The 25020-nt window shown below is 44.3% G+C and overlaps 1 protein-coding gene across 1 annotated transcript in view; it reads left to right on the top strand.

Moving 5' to 3' along the window:
* The first annotated feature begins 467 nt into the window (after positions 1-467).
* LOXHD1 (lipoxygenase homology PLAT domains 1) overlaps positions 468-25020 on the top strand; it is a 79808-nt gene continuing 55255 nt past the window's right edge. Inside the window, exons 1-11 of the mRNA XM_059491857.1 lie at positions 468-485; positions 814-1006; positions 1831-1991; positions 4699-4987; positions 5509-5663; positions 7031-7164; positions 8060-8208; positions 9389-9493; positions 10216-10344; positions 15598-15779; positions 20672-20788. Of these exons, the coding sequence (XP_059347840.1) occupies positions 468-485; positions 814-1006; positions 1831-1991; positions 4699-4987; positions 5509-5663; positions 7031-7164; positions 8060-8208; positions 9389-9493; positions 10216-10344; positions 15598-15779; positions 20672-20788 (1632 nt within the window). The remainder of the gene's footprint in view (positions 486-813; positions 1007-1830; positions 1992-4698; positions 4988-5508; positions 5664-7030; positions 7165-8059; positions 8209-9388; positions 9494-10215; positions 10345-15597; positions 15780-20671; positions 20789-25020) is intronic.

Raw genomic sequence — 25020 nt, 5'->3', positions numbered from 1 at the left:
AATTTTATGCCTTGGGTAATCATCTAACAGTGAGAGGGAGGCATACAGAATGTTTTATGCTTACCAGTGTACCTAGTGGATCTCTTCTTTTTTTGGTGAATAACTCCAAGGTGTGGCAGCTTCTCCAGCGTGTCCCTAAGATTCTGGATACATGAATGGATGGCAAGGTCCTTTCTGTGTCTGTATCTGGAGCCTTCCAACCCTGTCAGCTGCTAAAAGCCCAATGCCTGGCTGGGCACTGGCAGTGCCACTCACCTGTCTGTGTTTTGTGCATCAATCTTTCTCCAGATGTCAGTTATCACATCAGCGTGAAGACAGGAGATATCCCCGGTGCCAGCTCAGATTCCAGGGTTTTCATCAAACTCTACGGTGAAAAAGCAGACTCCAGCAAAGAGTTTCTCTTAGTCTCTGATAATGATCTAGGCAATTATTTTGAACGTAGTCGAGTGGATGAGTTTACTCTAGATATGATGGATATTGGAAAGGTAAGAATCAATTGCAGGTGGCTCTATACTTTGTGCAAGTGCCTGAATTCAGGAGCAAAATAACACTCCATATTGAAGGTGATGAAAGAGCCTTTGACATTCACACTGGGTATTAAGAGACACATTTTACATAGATTTTACACCAGTGTATTGCGTATGCTGGCATGCGAGGAGTGTTTTAAGTCTGCAGTTAAATACATATATAAACTATTTACACAAACACGGTGGGAGAACACCGTGCCAGGGTAAGGAGACTGTTTTACATTAAGCAAATTCCGTTGTGTTGGTTTTTCCCTGCTCTCTGGGTTTTTGTGTGCTTTTTCCAAAGATCAACCGAATTCTGATTGGGCACGATAACGTGGGTCTGCGGTCCGGCTGGTTCCTGGCCAGTGTCCAGATCACAGTTCCAGTCCAGGGAAGGCAGTACATGTTCCCCTGCAACCGCTGGCTGGACAAGGATGAGGCTGATGGCAGGGTGGAGGTGGAGGTCTACCCAAGTGAGATTTTGCCTATTGAAAAATGTAAGAGAACACATGCTGCTTTGAAGCTAGGGCTAAATGTGTAGTGCTCCCATCCTTCAGGGCAAGGTCACCACTGTCTTAGACATCAAAACCAAAATAATTACCATTCCTATGGGCTTATATTTGTGAGGAAAGTAAAATATTCTCCTCATGTTTTCTGAAAAGAGGTGGAAAAACATTACAGAGATTTTCATCTCCATTTCCTGAGACCATATGAAAAATTTACACCTGGGCAGCACAACACAGCACAAGACAATGTGCTTCTTCACTGCAATATCAGTGGGTTCTTCTCTTTTCTACATTTATCTGCCCCAGTCCTTATTTCTCTTTATGCACCAGCACATGTCCCATCCTGTCTTTATTACTGTTTCCTGGAAAGGAGAAGCTGTTTGATAACTAAGTGCCAAATCCCTACTGGCCACTTGACTTCTATCAGTAGACCCATTTTATTTTAAGGCTGCAGTTAAAATCTGCTGTTGGGTCCTGAGAAAGAATGCTGTGGTTTTCCCCTGCTCTCTGTACCTCCCTCCTTTGCACTGTGCTAAGGAGATCATTCAACCATTCTATAGATAGTCCTGAAACAAAATTCCCTTTTAAGGCTGTGTTTTGCACCCCCCTGACACTGGCTAACACTTGTGAAAGGAAAACTATTAGGTTAGTCCTCAGTGAAGAGTTCTGTTATCTCACATTTAGTTTGGATAAGAGCAAATGGTCGGCTACGTGGACATTTGTTAAGACAAGGTAATTTAATTTTGAACCTGAGCCCCCAGGAATGTTGTTATCTGGGTTTCTCTGCTGATTTAATTGCTTTATTTTTGGAGCAGTGATAAACTATGAGGTGTCTGTAGTCACTGGAAATGTGCGAGCCGCAGGCACCAACGCCAAAGTCTTCATGCAGATTTATGGCGAGACTGGCAAAACAGAATTGATCATCTTGGACAACAGATCCAACAACTTTGAAAGGGGAGCCACAGATATCTTCAAGGTATGATGGAGGCTGTCACTGCCACTTCTAAAAGGGGAAAGAAATTATCAGCCAAAGTTGAGACATCAACAGAGTAACTGGCCCAACTACACAAAAAAAAAGAAAATTTTTGAAAAGAATTCTTTTCAAGAAAATTGCAGGTCTGGCAGTGTCTACTGTCCTCTATCCATAGTTTTGGAAGGCTTTTTTACTAGCAAAGATGTCATTGAAATTTATTATCAAATAGCAGCATTTGTTTATATATACTTTCAAAAGGATTTTAAAAGACTTCAAACTTTGGACCTGGCAATAGCACGTTGCCCAAACTTTGGGCGGTGTGTTATTGCGAATTCTCATTGTGTAGCTGGGGGAAAGATAAAACACCTTTGTATGAGAATATAAGGAATCCCAGGTTTGCCTGTGGTCACACACACCATTAACTACGGGTAGAGATGTCAGCCCTGCAGAGGTTTGCAGCTGTAATTCCTGAGAATGTGTGAATGCCCCATGGATTTTACAGTGCCTGTAACACTGTCCCAGCAGACACTGCACAGCCCTGACACTCAAGGACTGTGTGCACAGCTCAGTCCTCCAGGTATCAGGATGGTCAGAATTCAGAGCTTTTTAAAAATTCAGGTTTATACTGCAGAGCCCACACCTCTTTCTGAGCAGCCCAGCAGCAAAGGGAGTGTTTAGAGGGGTGAGGAACCTCCAACTTAACTCTAGGGAGTGAGCCAGGACTTGGATAATCCAGCAAGATAATCCTGGGTTGATGAGGCTGCCCAGCAAGCATGGATCACAACATGGTCAGGATCCTCTCCTTTGGGACCAATGTTCCCTTCTGCCTTGTTAGCTTGGGGTTTCTGCCCAGAGGAACCACAGTTTGCAGGACAGGAATGGTCCTAGCGCCTGCCCTGATGTGGGATCAGAGCAAAGACAGGGTGCTCTGTCAGAGCCACATCCTTCTGTGGGGAAGGACAGACCAACTTCTGGACAGTGAAGCAGGGAGTGCAGGTGGGAGCAGGATTTAAGGCACATCTGCCACATGTGCTTACAGCAGTGCCTAAGTATTCCTGAGAATTTGCAGCCCCACAGAGGCTGGATCCATCTCAGCACAGTTAAGCTTGCAGCTAATTGCTGAAGCTGCCCTGAATCATCAAGACTGGGATATCCTTCCTGCTGTCAGTGGCCAAATGGAGGTGCCTTTGTCCACAGTTTCACCAGTTTTATACTGTGTGTTTTTGAGATCAGTTCAACTCCTCCTGCATCATTTTCTTGCTTTACCGAATGGAGTTACTGATGTTTATCTATTTTTAATGAGTTTTTGGGGATTTGAAATGAATAGTACCTTATAAATGTTTGCTTTTTAAAAACTCTCTATAATTTTAAGATTAGGTTTCTCTGATTTTAAAGGAAATAAGCTTTCTAAAATTTATGAGTAAGAGCTATTAGCCAATATAAGATTTATAATAAAGCCATATGTACAGTGCTCTGTTTACATAGCTTTGCTTATATCCTCTCTCTGATATTTATTGCCAGATTTGAAAATTATGCCCATTTCTGTGAATTTTTTTTATAAGCATACAAGGCAGAAGCTCTAGAGCATTAATAAATAGATCGTCTATCTCTTTCACTATATGAATGTTTACAAAAAGACACAGGCAAAAATAAGATTCTGTGAGCTACGTGATAATAGGAAATGCCATCAGTCATGGACAAGGCATGCAGGATGATTACAGTAAATCTAAGAGTAAATCCGTGTTAGGATAGATACATTCTTTATGTCAGGACAGCAGGATCAATTTCAGTTTTCTGATAAGCATCTTGTGTGCAATTGATTTTGTTTTAATCTACAAAACGCTTCTAGACTAAAACCTTACATGCCAAGTGCCAGATTTCAGCCTGAAGCAAATGTTTGCAAGTTTTATAACATAAACACTGCATAACGGCATAAGCAATCATCAGAAACAAGTCATGGGCTGTTAAAGGATTGTGTGGAGTACGATCTTCTATCCAACTTCATTAGGTAGTAATCCAGACAGATAATCTAAACCAAGAAGGTTTTGTGTCTGCTGTGCTGACTGGAGGGATGTAAATCTTCTTACTGATCAGCCTTCTGCCACTGAAGCACTGTAACCACCAGTGATTGTATCTTCTCTGCTCACCAGAACAGTGAGGAAATACTTCTCTAATTTTGCAGATGAGAAGGAGGGAGAAGGGCACTCCAAACCCACAGTCTGTGTCAGAGATCGTGTTAAATGAGTTAACTGCCTTTTCACTACACCATTATTGCTTCTTGCTGGGTTCATATCCGGTGCTGAGTATGAAAGGCATCTTATTATTAATTTTCAAAATGCCTCATGTGCTGAGAATCTGTAAAAACATGGTGTGGTATTATCATATATTCATCTTTAGCGACAACACGGAGACAATACAGGTAAGGAGAGCAATGAGGAAGTAGGGAGCCCAATAAATATGGATTTAGCTCCTCTCCTCACCATGGCTGCTCTGAATGTCTTCAGCTTAATCTGCTCAGATGAGATTTGCTGATGGGAAGTATGAAAGAGTAAAGCAGGGTGGAAAGTGTAAACTTGCATTAGGAAATTGATTTTGTCCCTGCTTAGATATTTTGTGTGACGGAGGCCGTGCTTCTCCTTTTTAAGAACGCGCTTTATGAAATTAAGATTGTCTTCTATCCCTCTGGGTGCTGACTTTCCCTGGGTGGCAGAGAGAGGCTGCAGATGTTGGCAAGATTTACAAGATCCGCATAGGCCACGACGGGACAGGCATTGGGGACGGCTGGTTCCTGGAGAGTGTCACGCTGAAGCGCCTGGCCGCCAAAACAAAGGACTCTGATGAAGACACGAAGAAGAAGTCTGATGTGGAGAATGAGGAGACCAAGGAGGGAGAAGGAATGGATGTCTATACGTTTGTGGCACACCGCTGGCTGGCTAAGGACGAAGGGGATAAGGAGCTCGTGGTGGAGCTGGTGCCTGATGGAGAATCTGACCTGGAGGGTAAATAAATACCACAGGAAATCTGTAAGAGTGTCTGTGGGTGTGTGTGGGTGTGTGTATCCATCCAGCCTCTCCATGAAGGATGATAACCACACTTGGCAGGACCATTTATCCCCCAAAACCACCCTGCTGCCCCAGGCATGCACTGGATCTGTGGTGGGTCAAGATAGGGAGGAAGAGGATGGTGGGTAAACTAAGGCAGAGCACAGAGGAGACAGCCTGAAATTGGAATATCCTAAAGGACTTCCACAGGATTCATCAAAGGTCATCTGGATCATCGGTCCCAGAAGGTCCCACTGCAACTGAGGGTTTAGCAAGATGTAACTGCTGTTATGGCCAAGGAGAGGGGCTGGAGGAAGGCAGAGCTGCTCATGTTTTAATATAGATGCCAACAAACTTCAGGCAAACTCTTTCTGTGCTGGCATTTCAGGGGTTACATACTTTTGTGGTGAGCCACAGGTTTGATGAAATACGGCCATTTCAGGGGTCCTTCTGACCTGCCTTTGCTATTTTACTTGCAGAAAATACGTATGAAGTCCGCGTCCTCACTGGGACTGTGTGGGGGGCTGGGACAGATGCTAATGTCTTCCTGAGCATCTATGGCATGGAAAGAGGAGACACGGGTGAGCGCCAGCTGAAAAGGTCAAATAACCTCAACAAGTTTGAGAAAGGACAGGTAATGCATGAACTCCACTCACTCAAGCGAGAAGGAGCCTGGCAGGGCTCTCTCGGTTGATGTGCTGGCCGTTCGATACACTTTCTTCTCACTTCTTTCAAAAATGCTTTATTTCTGAAATGTATTATATAAAGCAAAATGCCTCAAAACATTTTACAAGGGAGATTTGTTTGAATAATACGCTGAACACCAATTCCATGTTGGAGCCACTTTCTGCGTCTGCTTCCTGTAAGCATTCTGGTAATAATGCCTCCTTTCAGGAATACTTAAAACTTACAAACTTTGAATTAATGTTGGAGAGTATTTTTGGGGAAGTTCAAGCATGTAGATATTTAGATGCAAAAACTATTCTAAATGTTCTACCCAACCAGCCAGGGAATAAAAGCAATATTACACAGTGTGCTGTAATTACATTATAATCCAATCCAATTAAACATCATCTCTTGTATGTTGAGTATTTGCTATAAAAAGTTTATGAACAATTAACAAAAATCTACTGTTATAGCCAGGAGTTTTTCAAGGAGCAATTCTGAAGAACAAAAAATTATAGAAACAAAAAACAGCTGTGGAAAACTTGCAACCACAAAAAAAAAGAGCCCTAAGGTTGTTAAATAAGCTGTTAGCTGTGATTTATGAGCTTGGCACTGGTGAAACTGCAACCTGCACATGGTTCTTCATTCAGTGGGAAGAGCTCCAAGCTGCAAATGTAATGCTCCTTACTTTGGCGAGTACAAACCCAAAGTCTACCAACATATTAATCACATTAAGATGTTTAAACTGTTATGATAACAAGGGCCATCCTGTCACACTAACACAGTTAATAAATGATCCTCTTGATTGTGGTAAATGACAAAAGGAAGAAATTCTGAAATATTTTAAATAAAGCATATGGGCTGTATTTTGGCGCTGTCCCATGCAGAGCCAGGAGTTGGACTCAGTGATCCTTGTGGATCCCTTCCAACTGTGGATATTGGAAGATTCTACACAGAGGTGAGCAGGAGAATTTCCATGGAGTCAACATGGTTTTTGTCCGGTTCCAGATTCAATCTGTGGGAAAATGCTAAGCCTGAAAGTAATGATATTTAGCAGAGAGGTGTTAAACTTACAGGAAGCTGAAAATGGGACGAGGTAAAGAGAGGAATGAAGGGGGGAGCAGCTCCAGGGCTGTTACTGCCTTGTAGGAGCCAAACATGAGTGTGTTAATGGGAGACCTCAGAGCTCTGTAGTTATTTTCGTACATCCACACAAAGAGTACAAAGAGAACTTACAAATAGCTATGTTTTAATGGCAAAAAAGATGATTACCCTTGGCCATTTCTTTCCTCCTTTCTTGGAAACACAGTCATTTGCCTCTTGCCTCCTGTGCAGGTAGACGTGTTCACCATCAAAGCCATCGACCTGGGTGAGCTGAAGAAGCTGCGGATCCGCCACGATAACACTGGTACCAGACCCAGCTGGTTCCTGGAGAGGGTGGAGATTACTGACCTCAAGGAGAGCACCACGTGAGGAGCCTGTTGTGCCCTTTCCATGGGGTTGGAAAAGGGGCTGTGTTCTCAGGGGCCTGCAGAGCCTTGGGGAGGCAGAGGAGATGCAGGAGGGCCTTGTTGGAGCTCCTCAGGGAATTGCCATCCTTTGGGAGCCTCGTGGGCCCAGAGTGTGGGGCCATTCTGGGGTCCCCATGGCGGGGTTTGCTGTCCCAGCACCTCTGTAATTTGGGAACCAGCAGTGTTTGGAAGGCAGCCTCAGCTTTTTTCTGTTTCTCCTCATGGGACGGGCTCATCTCTCCCTCCTGGAGCAGAGGCTCCACTCAAGCTTTTCCCTTCTAGGCCTCACTTTGGAAGTCTCTGAGTTTTGTTTGCCCTTTCTACTTAATGCAAAGATCTGGGCCAAAAGCAAATTCTGATCTAAGCAAACTCTCATGATTTCCACAGACAGCTGGATGAGCAAAGAACGGGCTGTTCAAAACATGAAATATAGGCTTGCCTTCGAGCTGGAACTTGCTGGAAATCACACGCTTAAAAGTTGCACAATGCTCTGATGGGTGGGACCACTCTTCAGGACAAGATGGGTTCAGTCTTCATAAACATAAAATGCCTGGGAGTCTGGAGGTCCTTCAAGTTACTGAACTCTTTCTGGGAGTGAAATTAAAATGAATCAACCATGTGGGGCTGGCAGCCCAGAAACAGCACTTAGCAGTATGTGCTCCCTAACCTATTTATGGATTCAGCTCCCACAACACCAGATCTCAAGGATGAAAACATATGTATTGCTCAGCCTTGAGTAATCTTGTTGGGGTTTTTTGTTTTTTCCTTCAAGTAGCCTCTGATCTGTGCTTGTTTATATTTTTAAAGCCTGTGAAGTCCTGTGTAAGTACCGGGTGCTGCTGTCGTTTTGTAGGTATTACTTTCCATGCCAGCGGTGGTTGGCAGTGGAGGAAGATGACGGTCAGATTGCCAGGGAGCTGGTCCCAGTGGATGAAGCATTTGTAAAGAAAGATTCGGAAAATGAGGGCCAGTCCCCTGCAACTTTGGGCCTGGAACAGAAAGGTGCAATGTATATGTTGGCCTTGAATTTCTTCCAGTGTGGGGTTGGAAAGAAACCAGGTTGTTAGTGCTGCTGAGGGCATTAGCAGTGAGCAGTAGCAGTTACGCACTGGGAGTAATTTTGCCCCAAAATGAAATTTTCAGTCTTGAATGAAGTGTCAAGTGTGTGTCAAACTGTGAGGAGTGGACCCTCCTCATTTTTAGTTGCTTTAATCATCTTGCAAGATTGGACCCCAAGTGACAAAGCTTGGAAGATGGGTAATAGGTTCAGTCCTTGTTTTTGAACTAAAATGCATATTGGTTGCTAATATCTAAGGAATAAATCTCATTTATTTCACATCATGGACTATAATGGTTAAATGTTCCAACATAAAACTGAGCAGAGAGGAAACATACCCAGCGAAAGAGAAGGGACCCAAATTTGTCTCATTCTCCATCTTCCTGCTTGTGTCTGTTGTCCTCCAAAACAACTTTGCCTCATTTGTATATAAATTTGCATTGTAACCACAGAGCAGTGACATATTCCTGGGTCACTGAGACACACTCAGCAAGCTGCTGAGTGCCCAATATTTTAACTTTTTTCTTTTGGAAAGATATGTCCAGCTAGGGAGGAAGCATTCCATTTTGGAAATCTTGAGTATAGCAGCTGAGTGAACACCATATTAGACTTTTCCATGAGATTTTTTTATTAGTTTACTTTCTAGATGATGGTGCAGTAGAAACATCCCTACTAATGCTGTTCTGAAAGGTGTTCTTGTGAATATGAACTGTATATGTCAATGTACACAATTTCCAGTATGTGTTATATGCACATGTATTATTTGATACAAATTAAATAAAGGGGGGGGGGGGTAGGTGGATTTTTTAATTGAAATATTGCAGTCAGAGGCAGCTTTGAGGAGGGTTAGAGGTTCCCAGGAAGCAAATGGGAAGGCTTGAGCACATTTCTTATCTGTAGATATGCAGGCAATGTGCTGAGTGACTGGGGCAGTAGAAAATTCTGGAACCAGACAACCCAACTCACCTCAAGGGCTACCAGAGCATAGGATAGGAATTAGAGATTACAGCATGGCTGTGATCAGTCAAAACAAAACTCAAACCAAGCACACATTTATGCAAGCAAGAGTAGAGTTAACTCCTGGTTGGACATCACACTCTTAAATTAAGATATTTTATCTGGCAGCTAAATCCACTACATACTCAGTGAAAGTGAAAACGGGGGACAAGAAGAATGCTGGGACAGATGCCAACGTTTTCATCATACTCTATGGAAGTAAAGATGATACAGGTATGGCTTCAAATGATGGTTAAGGAAAGCAGCTCTCTGTCTGACACCTGAAAAGACAGGTCTTGGTTTCTTTTCATTTCCCCAATACCCATTTCTCACTCCTTTTAGAGTGACTTTGTGTTCTCGCAGTCGGTGCTCACGTCGTGGTAACTTGGAGCACAGCACCAGCTGCTGTAAATCACTGCCAAGCTTTGCGATGCTGATTTGCACCAGCTGCTGGTCTAAAGGTTTTAATTTCAATTATAGAAACAGCACAGTTGACTGGGACTACATTATTGAGCAGTGAATGCACTGGATGATTTGCTTTCCTCAGCAATGAATCAGCATGCTCCTGAAACCCAACCCTCCTCTGCCTCTTTGAGTGGCCCAGAAGTATTTAATCAGCTGATGAGCAAATCCTCTTGGAAGCAGCTGAGCTGTGTGTGCAGCGGCTGGGATGCCTGTGAGAGTGACAGGGAACTGATGGGTAGCACTGATTTCTTTAGCTGCGAGCACAGCACGACAACATCGTCCCTGTTGCACTGCCAGAGGATCATTCAAGGGAGGAATTCTATATATTTTGGGTGTTGATACAGACTTGGGCTCAGAGGGAGGGACAAAGCTCAGATCTTGAGATGAAAAGCCAATTTTTGCATTTCAGCCCCTTCCCTCGTCCCACTGTTGACATTCCCAGAGGATTTGTTTCACATGCTGAACAATGTCCTTTTGCATCGCCACAACAGGGATAGTCAGCCTAAAGGCCTCAAAGTTTAACAAGAACAAATTTGAGCGTGGGAAGGTAGATGAGTTTACAGTGGAGTCTGTGGACATTGGAGACCTGAAAAAAATCAAGATAGGCCATGACAATAAAGGTAAGATAATCTGCACTGTAATGCAGTGTTTCTAGTGCACAGAGTGCGTTGCTGTATAAAATAACCTGCCTCCAAGACCCCAAACGTAATTTACCTTTTGGTGACAGATCCTTGCTGTCACTTTGGCTGCTGCTGCTACTAACTTTGATGCTGATTCCATTCCCATGTGACATTAGGAGGTCAGTGGTGCCAACTTGCAGCTTTGCATCCTCTCCCTCTGCAAGTCTTTATAGTTCTACAGCCACATCTTTAGTGAGATTTCACAGATACCACCAAACCCCATATTTTTTTTTTTTATTGCATGGGACCCATAGGCTTGTTTCACTTCTTTATTAAGTTTTTGGTGGTATTTTGATCATAAAGTCTTGGCTGCTTTTTAGACAGAATTCTGTGTATCTGCTACAAACAAGGAAGGCAGTGGAGCTATGCATGGATCTCTTCCCCTATGGGTCATTAAATGACAGGTTTATTGATAACTGCTCTGTATTATTACAGAGGCCAATTGATAAAAGTGATGAGTAATTAGCATTTCCACGTGTACATCTTTAGCCTGACACTTATAGAAATGTGAAGCATTTTACCTCAATCCTGGGCAATTTCATCCAATGATCTTTAGGCCATATATTCTACATTCCCTTTGGCAAGAGACAGAAAGATTTATTTCTCGGCGGTCTGGTGTGCAGTGATTCATTTGCTGTTGTCTGCAAAGGCTTGGTGGGTTATTCACTGTTATCTTTGCACCACAGGTAATTCAACTGGCTGGTTTCTGGAATGGGTGGAGATTGATGCCCCATCCCTGGGACAGTGCCTCAAGTTTCCCTGTGGCCGCTGGCTGGATAAATCTGAGGATGATGGAGCCGTTGAGAGAATCATCTTCCCTGCAGAACTGCAGACAGTGGAGTACATCCCATGTGAGCAGAATGCCATTTCCCCAGGATACACCCGTCATTACAGAAGATTAAAATCTCACTATCTCATGCAGTTTTATAGGTTTCACCTCTCCCTCGAACTGGCTTTGGGAAATTTAAAAGTAGATCTCATGCCAGCTATTCAAATTACTACAAGAAGGTTCCACTGGGTGCTCTAGATTAACATTTACTGCGTTTGCCAAATCAGAGAATAATTAGAAGTCATGTGGATGCAGATGATTGTCTTTTTCTTCCTATTTCCCCATCCCCTCCAAGTCCTCTGCTCATTCCAAGCTGTCTTTCTTGTCTCCAGTTTCCCTTTGATCTTGCTCCATTCTAATATTGCCATTTCTGGTGCCAAAGCAGACACTGTGGTCTTGCTTCCAAGTCTCAGTTCTTCCAGTGTCTTTGGCATTGCACACTCTTCTCTTGCTGAAAGACCCTCTTCCAGAGTTTCTTTAGTGCGGTGCTTTTCTAAAAGCGTTGCACCAGTCTGCCTTTTTTAGCGTTCTCCAATTTTTCCTTACTCTTCACTCCCCTCCAAATTAATTTTTTGGGTAAACACTACCCGTACTCAGCTCCTTCTAAGTATAAACTCAAGTCTGCTATGGCAACTCAAACTCTTTAGTTCTGGAAACTTCTTTTCCTGCTTGCAGAATACTGAGTATCAGACACCATGGTTTTCTTGAAATAAATGCAATATTTTGCCTACTTTTTAGCCCTCTCCCTTCTCATTGCTTCCCTTTCTTAAGCATCTTTGACAGTGTGCAGAGTTCAGCCCTGGGACTGTATTTGACTTGTCCCTCTCTGATCTGCTTCATTTCAAGTGGCTGATGAATTTTGCTTACCGTCAGGGTACTGTCAGAACTACCTTTTCCTAACATTGGGTTGGATGCCACAATGATGAGGGATGAGGTCTGACACCTGGGAGTTGATTGCCTGACAGGTTCTTCCCTGGTCATTCACAAGAAGAGCTAAAAAATTTCACACCAAGGCAGTTTCCCCTCTCATCCCTAGTGTATGCACTGAAGGTATCAAAAGCCTTATTGCCTGAAGTTCTTTATTTAGATATCAAAATTTAGAGCTGCCCAAACTCCCTTTCTCTGCCTCAGTTTCCTTTTTCATAAGTAGTTGTAGGAATAACCACAAGGAAGGCCATCAGCTGTTTTGCCTCCTTCTTTTTTGCTATGAAGACAGAGGTTGATGTTGAAGGTCCCTCCCCTGTTCAGATCCCTGCAGCCTGTAAGTTGAAATAATTTCTTCTCTGAAGATCTGCCATTGTCATGTCTTTGTGCTTCACCTATTCTTTGATCAAGGTATTTTTATTTCTCATGTCTAACCTTCTTTATCCAAACTCTCTGGAGCAGAAGAAAGGGTTCCCTTTGCTCCCTTCTGCACTTTTGTCAGTCCAATGGAAGACAAAGTAAATTCACAGAATTGAAATGGACCTTAAAGATCATCCAGTGCCACCCACTGCCATGGGCAGGGACACCTCCCACTGTCCCAGGCTGCTCCCAGCCCCATCCAGCCTGGCCTGGGACACTGCCAGGGATCCAGGGGCAGCCACAGCTGCTCTGGGCACCCTGGGCCAGGGCCTGCCCACCCTCCCAGCCAGCAATTCCTAATTCCCAATGTGCCAAAATCTGTGCCTGCCCTCTGGCCGTGGGAGCCATTGCCTGGGTGCTGTCCCTGCCTGCCTTGTCCCCAGGGGCTGTGCAGCTCTCCTGGAGCCCCTGGAGGCCCTGGCAGGGGCTCTGAGGTGTCCCTGGAGCTTCTCTGGTGCAGCTGAACAGCCCCAGCTGGGCCAGGCTGGCTCCGGAGCTCAAGCTCTTGGAGCACTCCATCGTCTCCTCTGGACTCCCTCCAGCAGCTCCATGTCCTCTTTAAGCTGGGCACCCCAGAGCTGGATGCAGTATTCCATTTCTTTGTATCAGAAAAAATAAACTGATTAATAGATGAAGTGATACCTTTTACAGGAGTGACTGTACCTCAGAGACTCAATACATGCATCCCTTCTGTTTTTTCCATGTTATCCCAATCAATACATATTTTGATGCAGATGTTGACTATATAATTTATTAATACTGAATATTTTAACGATGTAGGAGCTTCTGGCATGCTGTGCCTTTGAGCACATAGTTCGTGTTATCCTGATTTTTGTCAGCAGTCCACATCCAGCCTTTGGAAGCAGTCAGGACTCTCTGGCAAACATTTTGCACCAGGCCCGCTGTCAGCTTAGGCTTTTTCACCATTTGAACCATCCCCACTGTGCTGTTTACTACATTCTGGTTTCCTAGCAATTAACCTGTGGGTTTCAGTTTGCCAGAGGTAACTCAACTGGCTTGATTTGTTTTATGATGACTCGTGCCAGAATTGTTTCACGATGAAAACATGTCATCCACAGTCCAATTAAAATCATCCCTGTGGGGATACAGCTTTAAAAGTGCCATGTAAATGAATTGGGCATCTGACAGCTGAAAGTTGTGCTGTTGGTGACCTTGTTAGGGCGCTGCTTTGCTGATTCAGTTCTAAGCTGATGTTAATATTCAAGCAACAAGAGCAAGTGCTACAGCCTTCAGCAGAGAGGATAATTTTTAATTCATAATGCATAGTGTGTGATTTTTGGTATGCAGGATTTTTTTCCCCCTCTTCTTACATTCTGGAGAAACTATTCCAGTTTACTTGCAGCACAGCAGAGCAGATTTCATTGGGTTGGGCAGGAAGAATATTGAGTATCTCCAGGCTGACTCTCTGTAGAAGAAAACTTCTTCATCTGTGGCCTCCTGAGAGCTGTATTTAGAGAGCCTGAGCTTTTAATGGATGATTAGTGTCTTATATGGATAATCAGAGTTACTCCAACAGTAATAGAGGTGGTGCTGAGAGATTTCTCCCTACCCTAACAGAGATGCTGACTCTGAAACACAGTGCAAGCTGCTGTAATGTAAAGATCAAAAACTACTGAAGATGTGGCAGAGTAGGAGGGTGAGAATGACAAGCTGACAAGACTGTAGTGAGGGATGGGAAAGAATGGAAGCTTTTTAGGGATGCATGGGAGAGAGATGGCCAGGAGCATATCGTGGCAGAATCCTGGTGTTGAAGGCTGTGCCTGTGGGTAGTGGCACTGAGGGAAAGCCACTTCCTGAGGCAGGAGAGGTCCCTGCAGAGCTGTTCAGTGATGCCCAAGCCTTATGTGGTGCTTTGATTTCAGAAAGGATTTAAAGGAGTTTGGGACAGGACACAGTTTGGGACAGGATACAGTTTGGCACACCTGACACCACATGTGCTCATGACAGTGGAATGTCTGAATTGCCATCATGGTTATTTGATCATGGATTTGGGGAGTGATTCAGCTAATCCCAAGGAAAGTGCCTTTGTTCCTTGATTAAGTGTTTCTGCACTTTATTGACTTTATTGCTGACATCTGGAGATGCACACACCTTGATGAGCAGGCATCTAAACCTGTTTCTTACTCTGTGAGCTGAACACCATCTCACCTTGAAAACTGAGGATATATTCAGCAAGCCCATAGCAGAGCCAGGAGCAGAGCCCCTGTTCCCATATCCCTGGGTCAGCCTCATTCCTGAGCAAGTCTGAGTCATACTCCAGCAGGACTCAGGACTGAGAAGCTGTGAAGATAGAATAGAACAAAAGGAGGCAGCACATCCTGAGGTCATGGGACATTCTGGAGAAACTACAGGAAAAGAATAGGGGAGTATTTATGGTATTGAACATTACTGTTCTGCATTCACCATGGTTCTGAGTTGTAATTTAACCTGTTTGACTCAGAGTTTCAGGGAGGGTGGTACCAAGTGAAAAATGGAACAGAGGAATTATTAACTTTCTTGTGATGGATTTTTGTCATGTGTTTAGTAATGGAAATATTAGGACGTTTTTGTCAATAAGACTATCCTGAATATTTTTCACTGCCTCCAGTTGTCTTAACTTCATCCATCTTCTTAAATGCTCAACAATTTGCAAATTCATGTTCTGCTTTAACTCTTGAGCTGTTGAAATAAATCTTGTTTCAGTAACTTTGGATGGCAAGTATACTGAATGTCATATGATTAACCTAAAAACTCATTACATCAACTCATATCAAGGTCAATTTGCTTTATAAAGAAAAGGAATTTCCTTATGAAAGGGAATTCCTTTGTATTCTCATAGGATGGACCAACTTGATAATTTAACTGACCACAAGTGTATGATTGGTACCCTCTCCTCTTTCGCTGTTGAGATTTATAACTCATTTTTTGTTTCACTAATTTTTTTTTTCCTTAGGGGCATTGCTATGCTGGCTTCTAACTCCTTTTGGCTTGTTTCTGTTTTCTGTCATTTCCTAAACCAGTTGTTCCTTACGAGATCACAGTGTACACCAGTGATATTTTTGGAGCTGGCACAGATGCAGATGTCTTCATTGTTCTTTATGGAAGTGATGGGATTTGCACTCAGCAAAAATCCCTGTGCCTCAACAAGAGAGAGCAAAGGATGTATTTTGAAAGGAATTCAGTGAATCAGTTCATCGTGGAGGTAAGATTGAAGCATGGGGGGCATTGGGGAACATGCAGCGGTCAGCAATAGACACCTTCAGTCCTCTCTATTCTTGTACTGTGAAACCATCAAATTTATCTAATCAACAGAAAGTGCTTTAATAATGCCTGAGATGAGTCTTGCAAAGATATGGGAGGTCACAAAATGAGGAAGGTCATGTCAGCCCCTGCCTCTTCCTCCTCCTCACCTCCATTGGCACCAAGGATGAGTTTCCAGGCTCAGGAAGGGCCAGAGGTCATTTCCAAAATGACAGTGAGAGTGGAAATCCTGACCAGGATGTGTCACCACTGCTCTGCTCCTCACTGGACTCACCCAGCTCAGTCTCTGCTGCTCTGCTCTGGGCTGGGGCAGCCTCACCTCGAGTGCTGAGGGCACTTTTGGGTGCCACAATATAAAAAAAGTCATTAAACTGTTAGAGAGCATCCAAAGATGCACATGGAGGTGATGGGCCTTGAGGGGAAGATGTGTGAGGAGCAGCTGAGGGCACTGGGTCTGCTCAGCTGGAGGAGACTGAAGGGAGAAACCACCACAATTCCAGCATGCTCATGAGGGGAAGAGGAAGGGCAGACACTGATCCCTGCACTCTCTTGGGCAGACAGGATTGAGGAAACAGTTTAGGTTGGGTATCAGGGAAAGGCTCTTCCCCAGAGGGTGCTGGCACTGCCCAGGCTCCCCAGGGATGGGCACAGCCCCGAGGCTGCCAGAGCTCCAGGAGCCTTTGGACAGCGCTGCCAGGGATGCCCAGGGTGGGATTGCTGGGGGTCTGTGGAGGGCAGGAGCTGGACTGGTGATCATTGTGGGTCCCTATGATTCTGTGATTCTCTTGCAGTTTGCAATACTTAAAAGCATAATGCTTTTCCTTCTGTATCCTCAGGCAGAGAAATCATTTCTTTGCTGTAGACATTGTGATTTTTGAATACCCGAGCTAACTTTTTGAAAGATCTCACCAAGTATTTCCTGAAGTGTTTGCACAACTGTATGCAAATAGTAAACCAGTGCACATCAAAGAGTGAGCTCATTTACATCCACAGTTTTAAGCAATTCCTATTCACAGTATATTCCTATTGCTGAGGATTTGTAAGAGGCAAAAAACACAGCCAGACCTGCTCTGGCTTATCCTGTTGATGGTGCTCCATGCCCTTCCCTTCCCTTCTTCCTTGCTACAGCACCAACACTGACTTCACAGAGGCTTTTACATCTTCTCTCTATTTTGAGTCTGGTTTGTTTTTGTAATTGAAGGGAAATTTTAAACCAATTCTTAAAATACTTGCAGCCCACATTGTTGTTGCATGTCATGAATCATAAAATAAATCCCCAGTGTGATTCCTTTAAAACAAAGAATAAGACTTATTTCAGTGGAGTTTCCACACAATTTTTCATAGTAGAGGTTGCATTAATCCACAGGTATAAATCTTAAACCGAGTGTTCTGCTTAAGTCTTTATTACATAAGATTTATTTCAATTTTGGTGGAATCTGAAGCATCAGTACTCTTCTTAGATTAAGTGAGAGAAAATGCAGTGTGTTCTACCAATTTATAACATCACATTAACCTGTCCCCAAACTTCATTCTCACTTCACCAGTTCCTCTTTCTGCAGGAGATGGGAACAAAGCAAAATATATTTTTCTTTCACCTGCTTGTGTAGGGCCATAATTTGGACTTCAACAGACCTTGAAAACAATTTGAGGGGTTTCAGAAAACGCAAACTGGGAATTGTCTGTTTGCTTTGTGGTTCTAGCTTCCTCTATCATTTTGTATTTTGCAAAAGAGGCACAAAAGATTAGAGACTGCTCTTTGCTATGCTTCCAAGTGATGATTTGCTGGAGATGCCTGGAGCAGGGCAAAGCCCACTTCTTCTTTAACATGGATCTTGACTGCTCAAGCATCATTTTATTGCTACCTATTGATTAAAAGTCTCAGTGAAAGATGAGTATTTGGACAGGACAAAAGAGGAAAAATAATTTTTCCCTAATGCATACTTGCATGTATGTGTGTGAGTTTTAGAAATGAGTTTGGATAGTTTAATTATTTTGTGGTGAATCTTATGCTGTCTGAAGTTGGAGCAGGGCTGCTGGAGTCAAACCCAGTTTGTTCAGAGTGTGGATTCCTTGGGTAGTGCAGACCCACTGACCTATGGAGCCTTCTAAAACTATTGCTGTCTTTGCTTCTGTATGGCTGGGGAGAGAAGGGAGCAGTCTCCAGTGGTGCAAATGGATATGCTCCATTTTTCTATCCAAGAAAATCAGACTCTGAGGCCCCAAGGACAGAAGGACAGCTCAGTGTTCTACATGCAAAGGTCTGAAGCCAGCCTTGGATATTTGAAGGCCAGCTACACAAAAGTTTGCACTGGAATAACCAAAAGCTAATACTTAGGAGCAAATTTCAATTTTTTCTGTTCAAGCCTTTGAAAGGGAAGGGAGTTAAAAGTAATGCACTAGTAACAAATTACTCAATTAATAAGGTGAGGCATAAAAACCCAGTAGCAACTTTGTAAGATAATCATCCTGTTCGCTTTCTCAGAATGACATTGGGATTCTGTGGCAGAAGAGGAGATAATATAAAGTGCCAGGCTGTTTGTATAGAACTTTAACCTCAAAGTTATTCTTCCAGTTTTAAGAGAGTGCACACAAGTGTTTAAAAAAGAAAGTGATTTTAAAAAAGCAGTTTAAGATGCAGCTGCACTGCAGTTTCATAGAATCACAGAATCAATTAGGCTGGAAAAGACTTCTGAGATCATCAGGTCTGGCCTGGTCACCAGAGCAGAGCACTGAGGGCCACATCCCCTCATTCCCTTAATGCCTTCAGGGACAGCGGCTATACCACCTCCCTGGGCAGCCCATTTCAATGTCTAATCATTCTTTCTGTGACAAATTTGTTCCAAATGTCCAAACTAAACCTCCCCACAGCCTAGGACTGTGTCCTCGTCCTGTCCCTGTTCCCTGGAGCACAGCCCGACCCCCCCGGCTGTCCCCTCCTGTCAGGAGCTGTGCAGAGCCACAAGGGCCCCCCTGAGCCTCCTTTGCTCCAGGCTCAGCCCCTGCCCAGCTCCCTCAGCCTCTCCTCATCAGACCTGTGCTCCAGCCCTTCCCCAGCTCCGTTCCCTGCCCTGGACTGTGGTATTGCACTAAACAGTTATTTAGTTGTTTTCACTGAGTGTTGGGAAAATATGTTATTGGGTAACATGGATGGTCTATTCCCCCTCACATGGTTCCTCCCTCACCCCCCTGGTCTCTGTACCCCTGGTGGTCTGCCCCAGGGATGGTCCCTCCCCTCGCCCCTCCCCAGTGTTATCCCGTCGCTCCAGCCCCTCAGTGTCCTCGTTGAATTGAGGGATCCAGATCTGGACGTAGCGCTCAAGGTGCTGCCTCACCAGTGCCAAGTACAGGGACAATTTCCAAGCCTTCATTCCCACTCATGCGGAGAAGCCTGAGATGAAGGAAGGATTGCTGCTGTGCAGCCCGGCCTTTCTCATATGGTGGGTGATTTGTGCAGAGCAAGGTTCTCTCCATTTTGGAGCAGAAGTCCAGGGAAAACTTTTAGCCAAAATGCAAATTAGGGCATAACTCCAGAGGAGGCCACGGAGCTGCTGCCAGGGCTGGAGCCCCTCTGCTCTGGAGCCAGCCTGGCACAGCTGGGGCTGTTCAGCTGCACCAGAGAAGCTCCAGGGACACCTCAGAGCCCCTGCCAGGGCCTAAAAGGGACTTAAAAAAAGAGGGTATTGCGCTCTTTATATAGGCAGATAGAACAAGGGTCAATGGTATTAAACTGACAGAGGGCAGAGTTAGATGGGATATTAGGAAGGAATTCTGCCCTGTGAGGGTGATGGAGCCCTGGCACAGGTTTTGCAGAGAAGCTGTGGTTGCTCCATCCCTGGAAGTGTTGAAGGATAGGGTTTGGAACCCCCTGGTCTAATGGAAGGTGTCCCTGCCCATCGTAGGAGGGTGAAACGGACTGATCTTTATGATCCCTTTGAACCAAACCTATTCTAGGATTTTACTTTATAATTCTACGATATATCAGCACTAACATTTTCTCCCCTGGGACTTCAAACAGCCTAGAAAAAGATGAAATAAGGTAGAGAAGTGGTGTCTGAAAAGCCACCAGTTGTTCACACTGTAATATTTCCCTTTTTTAAATTTTTTGGGGGTTCTGCTTGTTTGGTTTTGTCTCGGGTTTGTTGTGTTACTGAAATGGCTCCGGAGGTATTAAAGAGTCTTTTTTCCCAGCCCCGTGACTGAAGAAGAAGTCAGGATTCCTCAGCTCTGGTTCTCTGGTTCTCAAGGTTGTTTATTTTCTCTTATTTAATACATTCTCTTTCTGACCAGCTGAGGTCTGTCCAGCAGGTTGGGTTGAGACCCAGTGACCACCCTTGGGGTGGTGTTAGCATTTTATACTGAAAACTATGTGTACTTTATTTACAATAATTTTCCAATACCTATAACATATGTTAGACACTCTGTTTCTACTCTAAACCAATCCAGAAGTGTCACCTTCACAGCAGAAGATGAAGGATAAGAAGAAGAAGGAGAAAGACTGGACATGCCCAGATTCCTCCATCTTGCCTCTTGAACCCCTATTCTAAAAACCCCCAAATTATACTTTTTCACCCTGTGATAAATTAACTGTCATTCTACTCAAACCCTTGTGGCTTGTAACTCTTTCCACAAAGTTGGTAATTGTTTCCATGGGTTAAAATCGAAGGTACAGGTGTTTTTGACTCTGTGCCAAGGTCTCTGAGCCCCCTGCCAGGGTCTCGAGCAGTCAGAGGAATGTCCTGAGTTCTGACAGGTTTGGTGCTTGTTTGTTAGTTAGTTAGTTAGTTAGTTAGTTAGTTTGTTTGTTTGTTTGTTTGTTTGTTTGTTTCTCTGCAGCTGGAGGACGTTGGTGACATTATTGAAAAGATCCGCATCGGACACAACGGCGGAGGGCTGAACTCGGGGTGGCACTTGGACCGTGTGACGATCCGGAGGCTGCTGCCAAACGGCAAGGTAGGCTCTGAAATCCCTGCACATCCCCAGGAGCCACCATTTTCATCTCCCGGATTGCATCTCCTGTGTACAAAGTGTGATTAACAGTGAAAAACTGCTCCCTGAAGAGAAATGCGCTCTAAACTTGCTGGAGCCTGGGGATCTGGGGACAACAAACGCGTGTTATCATGTTGTGTTCTTCAAATGTTGATGATAAGGCTCTGAAATAATTACTTTTGGGGGGAGGGCTTCGTGTTTTCCTGTGTACTTCTGTTTTGAGGGATCACAGGGACAGGAGTGGAAAGTGGGCGTAGTATTTTAAAATAAAAAGTGTTGTTGCCAAACACGGACAAGGAACAATTTTGTCAGTCCCTTAATCCTGGAAGAAAGAAATGCCAGGAGCCAGTACAATTAAGGCAAGCAAAATGCCTCTCAGTGCAAATCTCTGAATCATGTTAAAAAATCAAGTTCGATGATAGGATTTTCTGCTGTTCATGTGAACAAGACTAACACAGTGCAGTCAGATTGGTCACCTTGGTCCTGTCCACATTAGAAAGTGTCCCTCAGTCCTGCTTTCAGATGCTGGCTATAGCAACAGGGATGAATCTGGCTCTGGGGAGGTTCAAAAGAAAATCACCTCTTCAGGGCCAGCTCAGAATTGGAGCAGTAGCTGCATTGCAGAAGACCTGGACTCTTTCCCCTTATTCCAAAGGGATGTCAGCTTTTATCTCCCCTCAGGTCTGCCCACTCCTCAGGTGGCTCCTAATGCCAAGATCAGTCATGGTGATCCCACTGCTCATCTTGTTTCCTCCTTCAAAATTTACAGGATATGTTTTATTCTCTTTGCTACGCAATCAACTCCCAGGTCTTCTTCCTTGAACCCTCCTCATCATAGAATTGTTTCTGGGATTGTTTAGGTTGAAAAAGAACTCCAAGACCATAGAGTCCAACCATTCGCCCAGCACTGCCAATGCCATCACTGACCCATGTCCCCAAGTGCCACATCCACATGGCTTTTAAATCTACAGGAATGGGGACTTTTCTACTGCCCTGGGCAGCTCTGCCAGGGCTGGACAGCCCTTTCTGGGAATAAATTTTTCCCAATATCCAGAGTAAATCTTCCCTGGTGCACCTTGAGGCTGTTTCCTGTCTTGCTGTCCCTTGTTCCCCATGAGAAGAGCCCAATCGCCACCTGGCTCCAACCTCCTGTCAGGGAGTTGTGCAGAGTGAGAAAATCCCTCTTCTTCTCCCATTTCCATCCTCCTGGACAAGCTTCTTCACAAGCCAATACCCTCGGATTGCTCCTCTTTATCACCTTTTTGACAATCTGACATTATCAGATTCTGTGTATTGCCTAACCCTTACTTAGGTTAATGAACAGGTATACAGTGTTTTCAGAGATGTTGTTGGTCACAAGCTGGAGAAGATAAAGAGAGGTGTGCCCAAATGTGTGGAAACCAAGGGAAAAGAGATTCCTGGGCTGCCTCTTTCTGCACTGGCCTTAAACTAAAAACTTTGGGAAGTGCCTGAGAGCTCTGTCTTTGGTGCTCCTCAGTTTGCAAAGAGAGAGTCCTGGGGCTGCACCCCCTCCTCAGCCACTGCAGCAGCTTTGAAGGGCAGGTGGGGGGGAACCTGAGGAGGGAGGAAGGGAGAAAAGCCCTGAACAACTTGGGAATGGAGAGATTCACAATTCTGCTGATCTTTTGATTATGGCATGGGAAAAAAAAAGAAGAAAGCAGAGCGCTGCATGATGCCGCTGATCAGCCGCAGGATATTATGACCTGCCACAGGATAGCAATATGCTGCCAGTGCTTCTAAAAGCTCTGCTACCTGATTAGACTGCTAAGATGTGTCTAGATGTATCTGTAGAGCTGCAAAAGAAAAAATGAGGTCAGCAACTTTTCAGATTAAATTGAAAGCACTTGGGTAGGAAACTAGGATTGTTGCGTGCTGAAAAAAAAGTCTTGGCATGCCAATTATATTTGATAATTATATTTCATTTGTTACAACTTGGAGAAGGGGAAAAGCACTGACTTTTAGCTCAGTATCATACCCTGCTTCTAGCTTAGGTCAGACTCAGACTCTAACAAATTCTGTTCAGGGCTGCAAGAGGATTTTATAGTTGGTAATATAAACCAGGGCACTTTACATTGCTTAAATATTAATACAATCACTAACAGGAAAACCCCAATAAAAGCCGTGGCAATGACATGGTGATTATCAATAATGAGATAATTAACTCTTGCAGTAAGTGCGCATTATGCCCCACTGTGCTGTCGCTCCAGTCCCTAGATATCTTGTTACCAAATAAACAGTGTTTGCATCAACGGCCCATACAGCCAGCAGTATGAATGTTCAGGAGCTGTTGAAAGCTTCAGTGAGAAATGTGACTGAAGTGGGATCTCTATCAGGAGGAGAGAGTTTCAGCTCTGAAGCATCGTTCTGGAAAGCCCTCTCTTCCCAGCCTGCAGGTGTGGAGATAAGCACTGTTCATCAGCGCGGCGTACAGTCAGATAATACAGGTGAAGTGGTCAGACAGCCAGTGCAGAAACGAGGAGGCAGGAATTATTAGGTACTGCATCCTGCTTGTGTAGCACAAATAATACTTGAAAGTAAAAGATGTGAAATCACCTGAAGTGCTGCCGGTTTCATTTGACACCATTTTGTATGCCATGCTCCAAACCTCCTCCTGGAGTTAAACATCTCTGTCTGGGGTTAAACCGCAGCGCTGCGGGGAGCAGCAGAGGGGAGGAGAAATGGGCTCTCATTAGCAGCAGAGGATTTGGGCTGTGTGCACTCCAAGCGTGATTCTGCTGCAGTCACACAAGCCCTTTGGAGGGGCTCTGCTCCCACAGACCGGCATCTCTGGGTGGTGACACTGTGACCTGCTCACTCCAGGCTGGCTGTGATCAGAGTGTTCATCTGCTCCTGCGTGCACAAGCTGTTCCTCCCCACTGATGGTGTCAGGGAGGGCAGGACCTGCAGTTCCAGGCTGTAGCACACAGTCACAACAATGTTCAGGACTGCTACAGTGAGATCTATTCCCTTCCCTTGCCGTGTATTAATATTTAATATTTAAATAGAGAAAGTAGTGAAGAAAGGGCCCTGTATTGGCTTGGTAAGTAATCACAGCAGGGTAATTAAGGTGGAAATTATTCATGAAGAGTGTCTACAAGAGAGCTGGAGAGGGATTTTGGACAAGAGATGGAGGGACAGGACAAGGGAAAATGGCTTCAGATTGACAGAGGGCAGGGTATTAGATATTAGAAATAAATTCTTGACTGTGAGGGTGGGGATGCCCAGGTTTCTCAGAGCAGCTGTGGCTGTCCCTGGATCCCTGGGAATGTCCAAGGACAGGCTGGACAGGGCTTGGAGCACCCTGGGACAGTGGAATGTGTCCCTGCCCCTGACAGGGGCCTTGGAACCAGATGATCTTTAAGGTCCCCTCCAGCCCAAAAAACCCCTCTGGGATGCTGTTAACCTCCACTGGCATGCTATATATGAAAGTGATGCCACACAGTATTCTGAAAAGAGCAGAAAGTCCCTGTGAAGGGTAAGAGATAAATTATGAGCTTGTCAGTAAAGAAAATGACTTTTTTCTGTATTTATTTACTGTGATATTAAAACTAACTTCCTTATTTTATTTTATTTTATTTTTTTTGTTCAGACTTGTGGCCTCTGTGTCTTGCATGGTGGCTCATGCTCCTCTCTTCATGGAGTCTTAGCCTGGAGTGCCCAGCAGAAAAGCTGCCTGCATCTTGCCATCTTAAGGGAGGCCTTATGGGAGTCTGCTCTTAATGAATAGTCTGGGATTAATTTTGTTTACCAAGTGGAAAACACATGTTCTATTGTTTTTGTCTGATGATATAAATCATATTTGTTTCCACCAAAGTGAAGTCAAAACAAAAGATCAAAAATTAAATCATTATTTTTCTCCTCTTATTGCATGTATGGGAATTGCCTGGAACCCAGCTTGAGTCACTGAATTACCAGCAAAATCATGAAGTATTGAGCTCAGGGAAAAAAAAGGAAAAAATAAAAGCCCTACTGACTTCAAAGAAAATGCTGCCTGAATAAGGGTTGAAGAGGAATTGCAGAGTCTCAGTAAAGCACAGCTTCAGCAGGAATGGTGCAGTCCTGGTTAGGAATTTACAAGTTTCAATACTGGGAAGGGCAGAGGTCTGCTGGATCATGCAGCCATTCTCACACACCCACTGGGAATCCTGTTTTCTGCTGCATGCTCAGTGCTTCTT

Source organism: Ammospiza nelsoni, chromosome Z, assembly GCF_027579445.1.
Source record: "Ammospiza nelsoni isolate bAmmNel1 chromosome Z, bAmmNel1.pri, whole genome shotgun sequence".
NCBI classification, from domain to species: domain Eukaryota; kingdom Metazoa; phylum Chordata; class Aves; order Passeriformes; family Passerellidae; genus Ammospiza; species Ammospiza nelsoni.
The sequence above is the reverse complement of the archived record's forward strand: the minus strand, read 5'-3'. Positions and strand labels throughout refer to the sequence as shown.